This window comes from Amblyomma mixtum, chromosome 1, assembly GCF_055824585.1.
Source record: "Amblyomma mixtum isolate Tamu chromosome 1, ASM5582458v1, whole genome shotgun sequence".
NCBI classification, from domain to species: domain Eukaryota; kingdom Metazoa; phylum Arthropoda; class Arachnida; order Ixodida; family Ixodidae; genus Amblyomma; species Amblyomma mixtum.
The window spans coordinates 201486664-201499807 of record NC_143012.1 but is presented as its reverse complement, the minus strand read 5'-3'; the positions used below and the strand labels follow the sequence as shown (position 1 = coordinate 201499807).

At 47.6% G+C, this 13144-nt stretch overlaps 1 protein-coding gene and 1 long non-coding RNA gene across 2 annotated transcripts in view; both read right to left on the bottom strand.

Annotated features, from left to right (window-relative positions):
- The window catches only part of LOC149370548 (uncharacterized), a 191759-nt gene extending 190702 nt beyond the window's left edge, over positions 1–1057 (bottom strand). The window contains exon 1 of the long non-coding RNA XR_016285851.1: positions 937–1057. This is a non-coding gene — a long non-coding RNA (uncharacterized LOC149370548). The remainder of the gene's footprint in view (positions 1–936) is intronic.
- A 4748-nt stretch (positions 1058–5805) lies between these two features.
- LOC149370547 (lewis-type alpha-(1,3)-fucosyltransferase-like) lies at positions 5806–12587 on the bottom strand. The gene is made up of 2 exons (XM_089583655.1): positions 12462–12587; positions 5806–7093 (listed from the first exon to the last, which is right to left on the bottom strand). Exons 1-2 carry the CDS (start codon positions 12532–12534, stop codon positions 5940–5942), a joined length of 1227 nt encoding a protein of 408 aa, XP_089439781.1. The 5' UTR covers positions 12535–12587; the 3' UTR covers positions 5806–5939.
- Positions 12588–13144: the final 557 nt, after the last annotated feature.

Here is a 13144-nt window from a genome sequence, read left to right as displayed (position 1 = left end):
ACTGCTAAATTACAAGGTGCTGGATTGGTGTAACCTGTAGAATATGAAGCTGAACATTACTAAATACAAGCATTTGCCCATTTCTCGTCTACCTACTACTCAGTCTACCTACTACATTAATGGCATCACTCTTCAAACTGCGTCGTCTTATATCTCGGCACGCATATTTCAGCACACACTGGTCCCCGCCACAAAGTCTGGATCCCTCCTAGTTGCACAAGATGTTTTCACGATGCATTCATACCTAGAACTAGAACTTGTCAACTGGAATGAACTTCCCCATGATATTGTGACGAAGACGAAGCTGGCAGTGGCGCGGGACGCAGCGCTCCCGCTAGGCCAGCGGCCATTAAAATCATCTCTTTTTCGTATTCACCACGTCTCATTCTTCGGCTGGCCGCCACGTTACAATATTGCTAAAATTACTGATACTGCTGCCTTTCGTAATGCTGTTATTAATTTTATAAAAGTGTTTGCCGGTAACTATGTTTAATTTCTTAGCTGCTGTTTTTAGTGGTTTGTACTTGTATGTTATTCCCACTCCCCTCTATAACGCCTCACGGCCCTGACCGTAAATAAATACATAAATAACCTCCTTTAACAACAGAGGTCCAGTGTCATAGTAAGGAGACTTACCTGGCGTAGGCGGGCCATGATAAGCCTTCAGCAGTCTCTGAGCCACAATGCCTGAAGTTTGCTCTTTAAGGACAAAACGACTTAATTGTAGTCATGTGCTTTTTCTTTTTCCTACCTCAGCCCTCAAGAACGAGGTAAACAGCTCAGAAGCGAAGCTTTAACAGCACCTCCGTACAAACATGCCGCTTCGACATAGCCGCATGACTTTTTGAAACGCATGACAAAGGCCGCGCCGCAGCTCGCTTCCGTTCCCGATGACAACGCGTAGAGACAATTTTGCTCAAAGATATGTATACATACCGCACGTCCAATAAGCGCCGTCCACTTCACCGTCGCATCGCACTTTGCATACAAAATACGCAGCGCAAACCGCAGCGGCACTTTACACGTGCTTCGCTGCGCGTTCACGCGCGGAAACAACTTTGTAAGTTGCTGTTGGCTAGATTTCGTGTGTGGCATGGCCTAGTAATGGCCTAGTTTACAATAAACAGCAAGTAACAAAATTGGCTCGAAATTTGCTGCCATTGTTATAATAATTTCCTATTTTAGGTTTCTGTGACAAGCTTTATACGCCTAAAAAAACAATATCTTAAAACTATTGCAAAGCACACAAGAATAAAAGAGAATGTTTTCCAAATACCTTGTCTTCACACAAAAATTCCACGGGGGTGGAGCTTCGTTGTGTCACGTGACGAGGCAGATTGCGCGTTCGATTTGAACGGCGCTAGGGAGGCCGCGAGGTGCTCGCGCGAGGCTTTCATTGCTACTTATTAGGTCTAACTGCGATTTCTTAACAGTTCGCACTGATTATTTCCCGTTATACAAACGTACATCCTCAAGCCTGTGGCTTGTTCAAAATCAGTCGTCACTTTCGGTTAGGTTACTCCAAGAAGATCATCCGCGTTGCTTTTTGCTGGAAACCATTACTAAGCCGCCGCGGTGGCTCAGCGGTTATGGTGCTCGGCTGCTGACCCGAAAGACGCGGGTTCGATCCCGGCCGCGGCGGCTAGAATTTCTTTGGAGGAGAAATTCTAGAGGCCCGTGTACTGTGCGATGTCCGTGCACGTTAAAGAACCCCAGGTGGTCGAAATTTCCGGAGCCCTCCACTACGGCGTCTCTCATAGTCTTAGTCGCTTTGGGACGTTAAACCCCAATAAACCAAACCAAACCGAAACCATTACTCATAAAATTGAGTTAACTGCAATCAACTGTACAGCCGGCGAAATCTTCAGCTGGCGAGCGTGACGGCCGCGTTTTCCATGCTCCTGCAGCTTATGACTGAGCAAACTTGTGAAAATATGAAATCTGAGCACAGGTTTACTAAGCCCGCGCTTAATATTGAGCTTTCCTCAAGTAAGAGCAGGAGCGCCGAAAAAGCAGCCATCGCGCACGCCAGCTAAATATTAGGCACGCTATACTTTCGAATACAACTTCCTTTGCAGAATAAGCTGAGCAACCAGACGCAAGCACTGTTCATACGCCTGGAAGCTGTTCGTTCTCATTAAAAGAGCTTACCTCAGATTCCTCCGCTGTACTCCCTTCACATTTCTGAGCACAGCATTTTTGTTTTATAACGCTCATAAAACGTACGAGTCAGGCGGTCTCCTACGGCCTTGCTGTATTCACATAGTTTTCTCAATGAGCACTGTTCTCCAGAACTTCGTGCATATCTTACAGCATAAATTGTATATAATGGAGTGGTTGCAATGAAGTTTGTCTACCTATAAGTGCGGAAAGTAACTATCACTCACCGTTGGTTTTACATGCACTTTTAATACAAAAGTATTACTAGTCCCATTGCGAGAAAAGCCCACGGCCTGTTGTACTCACAGATATGGTATACAGAAAATCCCAGCGATTGCAAGAAAAATAGGCCGACGTCATCAAGCAGCCGTATCTGAGCATTGCTATTTCAGACAATCATACTCATGTCGTTCGCCTGCATATATACTCCCCACTGGCCAACCTCAATATGGCGCTAGTTTTCCCGACAACATTCATAGAAAATTTTTCTGACGCCACCGTTTGACACTCGACGTTCCGGTGGTGTCATACGATTTCTCGTTCAATATAACTTCCAAATGCTCGTCAAGTTAGAGGCAAGCAATTGCGACAGGGATTCCAACCGACGACATGTGCACCTTCAATTGTATACGTTCCCAGACTGCGGTCACCGAGATGTGAGACAGTTACTGCGCCATTTCCAATTTCTTCAGGAACCAATTTTGTTGCGCAATCATTCGTCGTAAAGCGTTCAGGGTGGTGTCATACGCGTGTGCTTATGTGTAGGTGGTGTGCACGTGCATGGGTTGGTGTCAATGCACCCAGGGACCATGCTTACACATTCCCACACATAAGGAGTCTGGAGTGTCTCTGCAGAATTTTTTTTTTTCCGGAATTCGTTGTCATGCAACATACACGTAATTTGTAAAATTGTAGCATGAGGACAAACATTGCGGCAGATGAGGACAAACATTGCGTGTGTCTGGTTGCTGAGCCCCCTCTACAAGGAAGTTGTATTGAAAAGTCCACTGAATTGCAATTACTTGCCTTTTGAAACTAAAATAGTCAGCGACAGTGTCTAGGCCTCTAGGAACAAGCCATGCGGGTGTCCCTCCTGCAGTAGACTATAGCACAAACGGAGAACTGATTTTGAAAGAGTCACCAACTTGAAGATGCACATTTGTGCCACAGGGAATGGTTAGTACGAAATGTTACGAAACGGCAGTAAGACAGAAAGCGTAGCGCCTGCGCCTTGCTGGCCTCCCAGCGTCGTTCAAATCCCGCGCGCAGGCTGCTAGGTCACATGGCAGGACGAAGCACCATCCTTCCCACTTCCCACGTGACATGGCAGCCGCGCGCGTGATTTGAATCCTTTTTGAACGGCAGTGCGGATCCTTGAGGCGTGGGCGCAGGCAGAGTGCCTTCTGGTGCCTCGCTCTGGGTCATTCTACGTCGTCGTAAGTGTTTCCTCTCATTAATTCGCGTCATTGAACTGTACATCCTCTGACTGTGTTAGATTTCTTCATTCAAATTTTATGGCGTCCGCATTTACTTTTTAGTGGAAGGCTGCTTTCTTCATACAAGGGAGGACTTAAGAGCCCCCTCACTATATGGTGGGCGACTGCCCACCTTAGGCCAGACATTTAGAGTGGACAAACCGGATTGACCCCTATTTGTTCCCCCGTATACATGTCAAGAAACCAAATGCGCAAACAGGACCGTTCCCTTGTGGTCCACACATCTTCCACTGATTCACTACGCTTTGCACCTTGCTAAGTAAAAACAGCTATAACTTCACTGCTATTGCCACAAAAATCGGCGCTTATTCGGATAGCCGACGCAGCGCGAAAGGAATCACACACCCACGCGCACCGTTAACGACTCGAGAACGTTGGAGAAACGAACCCCTGTTTCAGATGGAGAGGGCGTTAACTTGTGTGTGCCGAGGGATACCCTCTCTACTTGGCGCGCGCGCGGAGGCGCCGGGTCGGAAAGAAGCGACTCGAATTCTCTGGAAGCATTAATGGAAACCACTCTCCATGCCTGGCCAATGGCAACGCGCGCCCGGCTGGAGGGTGAGAGAGCAGTTGTACGGTTAATAGAGTCGAACCTCGTTATAACAGAACGGTTTATAACGAAATAATGGATATAACGAGGGGGTGAGATTCCCCATGGAATCTCGGTAAACACGGTCTATAACGAAGCTACTGCTATAACGAAGTAATCGCCAGGCTTCTTTAACTTCGTTATAACGAGGTTCAACTGTACTGTGTATGTGCGCGCCTGCCTTGGCGCGAAGTAACGAACAGACGCGGCGGCCCTACATAGTTAGGACGTGTAGCGCTGTCTGTCAGCCCGTGCCGTAGGACTCCTGGGTCGACACCACTCGCCCAGCAACGGACCAGCGAGGCAGAGTCTTCGGGAGGGCCCCGTCGTGATAGTCGGGTCTTCGGACTGTCGCAGTGCCCGGTGAACAAATTGTGTTCTGTTTTGCTTGCCTCTCTCGTGTGTTAGTGCACTTTGGGATTTCTCTTGCATTGTAGTCTCGCTCTTGTGTTACATTGTACGTGTTGCACTGCTTTGTGATCGCTTTTAATGAGTTGATACGAATGATTAAAAATTCCTCTGTACCATCTCTTTGATATATAAAGTTTTTGTGCGTGCGTGCGCGCGTGCGTGCGCGCGTGCGCGTGCGTGTGTGTGTGTGTGTGTGTGTGCGTGCGTGCGCGCGCGCGTGTGTGTGTGTGTGTGTGTGTGTGTGTGTGTGTGTGTGTGTGTGTGTGTGTGTGTGTGTGTGTGTGTGTGTGTGTGTGTGTGTGTGTGTGTGTGTGTGTGTGTGTGTGTGTGTGTGTGTGTGTGTGTGTGTGTGTGTGTGTGTGTGTGAACCTTTTGCTGCGACCCATTTTCTGGCTTGTGACTAGCGAAAATTGGGCGCCAAGCGACAACTCCCTTTGCAACACGGTGGCTTGTTCCTGGCTGAGCTGATCACGCTGAGTCGTTGGTATCTCCTTCGAGACCGGAACAGCGACCCCTCACACGCTCTAAGGGTGTCTGGGAGCGCATGTGACAAGTGCGCACAGGTGACAGCTATGCATACGCACCTGTACTTTGCAAACTGCGCTCATCTTTTGCTCAGGAGGAATAACAGCTGGACATGATTACGGAAAAATAAAGTCCATGTATGATCAATCTGCAGAACAGATATCAGTAACTCATAACATTTGGTTATCCTGAAAACTAGCGTCGCATAGAAAACGGTGACAGAATTCCGACAGTTTGATCACTGCAAAATATACTGTTTGCAACCTTGCTTGATTTTTGTAAAAAGGGAACTGTGAACTGTCCCTTCATTCAGAGGTTTTTTAAAAGACAAAACATTTCAAACGAACTAGGTGACTCGTAAGATTGTCCAGCACGTTTATATTATAGAACCACACAGAGCAACGTTGTGCTGATGCGTTGCGGATAACGGATTCAGCGGCTTATGCATCAACAAACCGCAAGTTCGAAACTGACCTTCTCTCGCTGAAAGGAAAAGTTTGGACATGTCGCATCCTGCTCGACACCAAGCAGTTTTCCAACAAGCAGAGTTTTCAGCAAGTGTGCACGTTACTCCCCCCCCCCCCCTCCCCCTTGCACACACGTACATCTCTTTCTCTTTCTTCTGAAGCTCTGTCCCACTCGTCGTAGTAAAATGGGCACTGGCTACTCCCGCTTGGATAACCTGGAATGCCTGGATAACCGACACTCACGTCTGCGCATAAGCACTCCGCAGGTAATACAAGGCCTTGGATGGGGCTCTACACGCCCCACCTTCGGCAACGGCCTCCATCTTCCCACCATGCTCCTATGTCATCGTACGAAGAGCTGCTTGCAATTTTTGAGGAACTGTGCATCTTTTTACAAAGCTCACAAAAGCCTTCGTCCCACACCTCTACATCTTGACGTTCTTTCCACTTAAAATAGGAAGTATATGCTGTGTAGTTTTTTGACAGAGCCATGAGGTGTTCAGCAAGCTTCTTTGGCGATGGGAAATCAAGCGCATCGATGTATGACTTCGGGGGTGCGAATTTACTATAATTTGCGCCGCCAAACACTACCGGTATAATGTGATACTTGAGCGCTTCGAACAGTTTCTCCGTTACATAATCAACGCATAGGGGATTTTCGAAGGAAAGCATATAAAAGTACATACGCTCAAATTTCTCGTAACACTCACTGCCTTGGGATTTGGAACAGTTGTAGGGACCACAAAGCCCGTACACGTCAACTTGTAGGTGCTTTCTCAGTTCAATATAGAAAGCTTCCCGTCTACCTTCAGTCGTGCAGTGGCTCACCATCCAAACAGCCGCTTTTTGTTTCGACTTCCAAAGGGCCCACAGGTTTTTCCTCGAGGTCACAGAGGCGCTGCGAGGAACGATCCTGCCATAGGGCACATACACGTCCGAGTCTGACCTGTACGTCATGGTCCAGTTGAACATATGCTTTGTGTAAGTGAAATTCGGGAACAGTGTGTATGATGGTGACTCCATTATGTAGAATACCCACTTTTGGGAGTTGTGACGGTACGAGGGCAAATCTTCAATGTTCATATTACGCGCATGAAATACGATGGCTTCGCTGGAAGCCAACAGACGCCGGTCGTTGGTGACAAGGCATGTAGCGTTGCAGTTCTTGGTGATGTCGTCGCCGGTTCTTGTGTCATCGAGCTTTCCATGCCAGGAACTAAAGAATTTGTTCCACATCATGATTCGGGGAAATCGGTGTGCAGTGGAATGTGCGGTGCGATCACCCCTGACTTGGTCGTCGTGAAGCCTTTTCCAAGGTGGCTGCCTGTCCTGGTTTACGGTGTACAGGTATGTGTAAATTGTAGTCATCAGTACGACGAAGAGCGTCCACTTGATAAGCTGGGTCGTTGTGCTGAGTCTGCTAGTGTACGCAAGCCAGCTGGCACCTGCAAGCGGGAACATAGTAAAGACAAGTCTGGTTTTAGCGGGACTCCTAATAAAAAATCAGGCAGCCTGCGCCATTTCGTTTCATCAAAAAACAATTTTCATGTTCACTTTCCAGCAAACATTGTAGCGGTAATCACTGAACTAGTCAAGGACTGCCCCGAATTTTCTGAGATCTCTAAAGGAGAAAATTTTCCGCTGTGAAATATTCGACTGAATTTAAATTAATTTTGTTTGATTCAACCTCTAAAGAGACATACATATGTGAACCATCTGGGCACTTTGCTTTCTCGGTTACACTTTGGCCCATACAGTGAGCACAAAGAAACAATAATGATGCAACTGAGAATTTGACAACAGCTTCAAGCGCAGCAGAAATGGTGCAGTAGTTTCAAATTGTGGCGGCTCTATCGCGGCACTCGTACAGGTTGAGGTTCTAAGGCTGAGAAGCTGCACCCCGACGGCCTTGAGCTCAGTTCCATATGATCTTTTTTCTCCTTGTTCAAGCGCATGTGCCTAAGAGCATCATCTTTGTCGGCGTGCGACTTGCCCGGGTTTCGAAGGAAGTAGGCTGGACTGTTTAACAAACAAAACACATGCACTTTCAACTACGCACAGTTATATCTTCAAGCTGTACAGAATGTATGGGTAAATGGCATGTACAAAACACGAATATATGCACACACACCATGTGTACACTATGTGTCAAGACCTCGCACAGTGCACAATATTTCTACACACAAGAAGTCAGTTCGCAGATTGCTAATGATTGGCGATTGGCCTAACGTACGGTCAGGAACTACGAAACGGGCGGGGGGGGGGGGGGGGGGGGGGGTCGTCGCGTTTTACATTCGATTCAGCCGTGGTTCTCTGCACCGCCGGAACCGGTTCACGGTGCGCTGCACCAAAGCGCTCGATTCACAGCGCCCTCTGCACCACCGTCCGCGATTGATTTCGGTGCAGTCGTGGTGCCGCTTCGGTGCAAAGAACCGCGGCACCCTCAGAGACGGAGGTGCAGGCTATTGGTGCACGTGTTTGACGGCGTAAGCAGACGACGCGCGCAGCCGACGTTTTGTTTGTTAACATCAATGGGCAACTAAAGGAAGTTTCTCCCCTTTCTCGCGACAGCCTGAACAGCCTCTTGAATTGAAATACCTAGCTACTACGCTTTCGTAGTAGTTGGAAATTCTGTTGCGGTCTTTCCGAACTAACTGTGTTGCTGCAAAAGAAAGCACCACGTCTGCTTCCTCATCTTCGCTGTCTGACGACTCCAAAAATTCCATAAAAATGAATTCGCCGATTTCGTCGTCCATGACTACACGAGGCACGAAAAACAGACGCGACGCACCGCAACACAACACACCACGACAGACCGTGATCACTCCTGCACGAGAATCGGATAGCAGACGAAAAGGCCCGTGAGTGCACGCGCTCGATTGAAAATCTCCGCAGCAGTGATTTGTGGCGCTGCTGACGCGCTGCACCTAGGGTGCCTCGATGCGCGCCCGCTCTCCGCTGGGGCGCGCATCGAGGCACCCTAGCTGCACCGGCACCAAGAAACTGGAATTACACCGCGTCGGCACCAACGGAACTTTTTCAGAATTGGTGCAGAGAACCAGTTCTGAATCGAACAGACCAGCTGCTCGTACTCGACCGAGATTTCTGGCAAACACTTCAAGGGCAACTCTGACGTTTTTTATACCTATGCTTTTAGTGAAACTTTCACGGTACATTCTCCGCAGTTTTCTGGTACTTTGTGATAAATTTCGTAGTGGGGTGATGTTTTGTTGTTCGCAAACTAATTTTAAAATTTCCCATTTCGTTGCCTCAGTCGGTGAGATTTCTGCATGTAACTAACTTTGCCTGTGTGACGTCTCTAAACGCACGGCCTTCGATATTCGCTCTGCGTTTGCTGAAGGACAAAATTTCGAGCTGCTTTTTGGTCATTTCAAACAATGACCCAAGCTCTCAATTACAGTTGCCAATTTGGACAACCAACGCGGACGCGATAGATTTTCTGACAGCATCCGTGACGTCATAGGACGATCTACCTTGACGTTATACAGTTTGGTCGAAACCAACTTTCGGCTTCCGCCTCCTGATTTTTCGCTTTTTTTAAACACTTCTGCTTGGTATTGTGAAAAACGTCTTTAATGCGAATGCATCACTAGTCCCATTAGAAGAAAAGCCGGCGGCGCGCGTGTGTGTGCACTTGCAGATGGTACAGACGATCCCAGAGATGGCAAGAAAGATAGGGCGACGTCATCAAGCGGACGTACGACGCACACAGCAAGCCGAGCACCGCCACTTCAGACAATACTGTCCATGTTTGTCTATATATACTCGCCACTGGCCGACCTAAATAAGGTGCCAGTTTTCCCGACATTCGTACCAAAATTGTGCCGCAACGATTTGTCGTATATCGTTTCGGGTGGTGTCACACGATTTAACTGCGCATTAGCTTACATGTGCTTGTGAAGTCGGAAGCTAGCTTGTGACAGGGAATCGAACCAATGACATATGCACCTTCAATTGTATGCCTTCCCAGACTTTCGCGTCAAAACTGTGATGCACCCGTTCGTCGTACAGAGCTTCAGGTGGTGTCATACATGTTTGTGTGTGTGCGTGTGGGAGGGGGGGGGGGGGGCAAGCAAGCAAACGTCTACATCTTCGGTCCACGATATACAAACTCGGTCATCCTCATTGCCGTGCAGCGATAGGGTCCGAGCTTCTGCGGTCTGGTTTCATAAATAGATGCAAACACATAAACTATTAGAAAAGACCTTCGTTAATACTTCTACAAACATTACAAACAATGCAGAATTAGAAAAAGTATAAACAAAAACAGAATTGAATAAATGTGTGAACAACACTGAAATGAAGAAATCACATAACAAGCTCAAAGTCTTGGACTATTACAGGCCTATTATTACTGACCACGTCTGTCCGCTGACGTCACACACTATGTCAAGACGTGTCGTGACGGACAACGCCGTAAGTTTGCCACTTGTCGAGAATGGGAGGATATCCACAGCCAGTTGCTTTCATCAGATTGGCATCGATCTACTTGGCTCCTTTCCAACGTCGACATGCGGTAACAAGTGGATCATAGTCGCGACAGACTACATGACCCGCTACGACGAAGTAAAAAACCCTGCCCAGAAGTACTGCAGCTAAAGTTCCGAAATTCTTTGTCGGACATATACCTTGCTACGGCGCTCCCGAACTGCTCATCATGAACAAGGGAACAGCATTTACGGCCGAGCTCACCTAAGCTCTGTGCTACAGCCACACAAGTCACCGCAGAACAGCAGTCTATCACCCACAGACCAACGGCCTCACGGAGCGCTTAAACAAGAATATTGCCACGTGTCATTGTAGTATTCGTTCGTTCACGCTCGAGGCCGCAGGAAAGGGGTGTTATCATTTTTGTTTGCGACGCGAGAAGCGACCGGACTAATCTCGATTGATCACAGCCATGAAGAGCTGCATCTACGTTTTTCTAGATTACTGTAGATGATCTGGACCTGTTATCTCGAAGTTTCCTTGCTGTCTTTAAATTGAGCGATGCCGCGAGCGGCGGGCAATCGTAGTTCGACGACTGACGAGCACCTTTGTTGCTTACGCCGCCGCCGAGTGATTCAGTTCTTTTCCGGGCGCAAGTCAGCCCAAATAAAGAGCTTCGTTTGCAAGCCTTGTTGCTGTATTCCTGACCGCTGGACTGCCGTCACTATAACGTGACAATATCGTAGGCATGCTTGACATGAATGTCGACGCAAAACACAGGTCCTCGGAGGGTGTTCGACAAGGCTTCGCCGAAGGGAATCTTTGCGATGCGGTCGCATGGGAAGGAGAGGACGTAGCTTTATACTCACTTCCCACAACTTGTACCTGCCAATAATCGCGTTGCGTAACTTTGTCGAAGGCGCCGTTTAGGTCTAAGGCGAGGATGGCGATTTTGTTTAGGGAATGCTGGTAGGAGGGTGCTTGAATGTGCCTATTAGTGCCATGAAAGAGGGCTGGACACTGCGGAGCTCAGTTAAAATGCGGGAGCTCTGAAAAGTGGATTTTCATCTCGGACAAGAAGTTACCACATGCAAATGAAAGCCAGGCGTGCCTTTAGATTCTGATGTGCTTATGAGCGACAGTTCATTATAGGCTGAAATACCAGTAATTGTGCAGGCAGCCGTTGAATACCGCCTCTTTCAGTATACCTTAGTACCTTGCGAAACATTATGTCGGCTTAAAGGGTCAGTCTACTCACCGAGATGAGTGTATAAATAATGACATTTTCTGGTAGTTGGCCCCCTATAACATCAATAACGAGGGATCTGCGCCCGGTTTAGGCAGGAATTTATATTTTATTTTGGCGTTAAAAGTCGCGTAAAAATGCATGGTGGCGACCCCAAACGTTCATTTTGTTCAATAAAGTGGTAGTCTTTTTTTGCAGAAGCATAAGTGAATGTACTACGTACCATTTGCATGCCCAATGTCAGAGAAACGCACGTTTTATTCTAGTAAACTGTAGAAGGCGTACCGCTCGCTTTTTCTGTAAATCACAAGACTATTTAGTTACACGTACGCAAAACGCAGGCACATTCCCACTTTTAGTTCAGCGTATGCTAGCAGAGACGCAAAAATAAACTCAGCCTATAGTGGCGCCATCTGGTCGTCAGGACGGGAACCATTGCTGTAAACAAACCGACTCTCCACTTAAGCCTAGGAGCGGCAGAATCGTCACTCTAATTATTAAAATAAAGCAAATTTATCTCTTATATGTTTTCTTATAGGCGAGATGAGACCAAGCGAAAGACAGGCGCCCCATTTATGGCCAGTGAACGCACTGAAAAAGGCAGCAACAACGAGAATTCAGTCCGAAGCGAGAGGTCCGGCTTCGACGGGCGCCGCCATGTTTGTCGCCGCGCGGCGGAAAGCCAGATGGTTGCCAGATGAGTCTACCATCTCGTACAGATGTGTTCTCACATTAATAAATTCTATTTTAAAATGTTCTACCGCACTCCTTGGCACCACAGCTGGCTAAACTGTAATTTGAGTAAAGAGCTATCGGTTGCCGCAAAGAAAATATGGTCGATAAAATTCAGTAGACTGACCCTTTAAGTGAAATACCTTGCTTAGAGTCATTTCATTCTCATGCCCATGTGTTCACCCTTTGTCGTTCTTAGAAGTCCAGCATTTATCCCCCTGCATCAGCTCACTGTTAACCAACCAACAGAGCGGGAACGCTAGATCTAGTGCGCGCCCAAATACTATTCCATGAAGCGTGAGCGGCGTCACATCTAGAAACTTCTGCTTTTAAGAATTTTTAGAATATTTCCTAAATAATAATATATGCGAAGAAATATACATCACCATATTTGAAAGAGCTCCCGAGACCGGTGGCAGTCCTGCTAGCATCAATAACTGACAGGTATCCCGGAGTCATAGGAGCCGATCGTGCTGAACGGGTCCTTCTTGAGTGAGTCCTGTGAAGCAACGAATAGCCACCACACGAAAGTTTTCTCCATGCCTTGAGATTGTATGTTTTATAGCTAAGAGTAAGAACGAAATAAAATGGGCGCCGCGAACTGAAATGGAGAGGAGAGCCGACTCTGCTTAGAAGAGCACGCGGTTGGTGCTTCAATGGGGAAGAACTTAGTGGCGCATTTGATAGATTGCATCGCGACATGATCAGAGGTCCTGGTAGAAGGCTTCCGCCTCTCCGAAAACAGCCTTTCGTTTCAAGCAATGTGCACAGGCGGCATGAATGTGCGTGAGGAAGGGGGCTAGTAGCGATAAAGCGTGCAAAAGGCGCATAGCGAGAGAAGCACCTGGGGCACAGAGAAAGGCTGAGGATGTGACGTTAGTGCAAAATTACTGGCATGTGTTGAATTGATTGCGGTGCGCTCGTGTCGGTGCTCCGGCCTATCTTACTCCGGTGTAAAAGCTTCGAGTTTATTCTTTGGTCCTTATTATACTCGAACGTTTTAAAGCACGCAGCGACTGCATACCACCATTTTCATAAATTTGCAAAATAAACAAGGTCGCTGTGAGCA

Excerpts from the sequence above, each read along its gene's own strand:
- LOC149370547 (XM_089583655.1), bottom strand. The coding sequence starts at position 12,534 with ATGACTCCGGGATACCTGTCAGTTATTGATGCTAGCAGGACTGCCACC. Across the intron at positions 7,094-12,461 it reads CGGGAGCTCTTTCAAATATG|GTGCCAGCTGGCTTGCGTAC; the intron begins GTGATGTATATT and ends TCCCGCTTGCAG.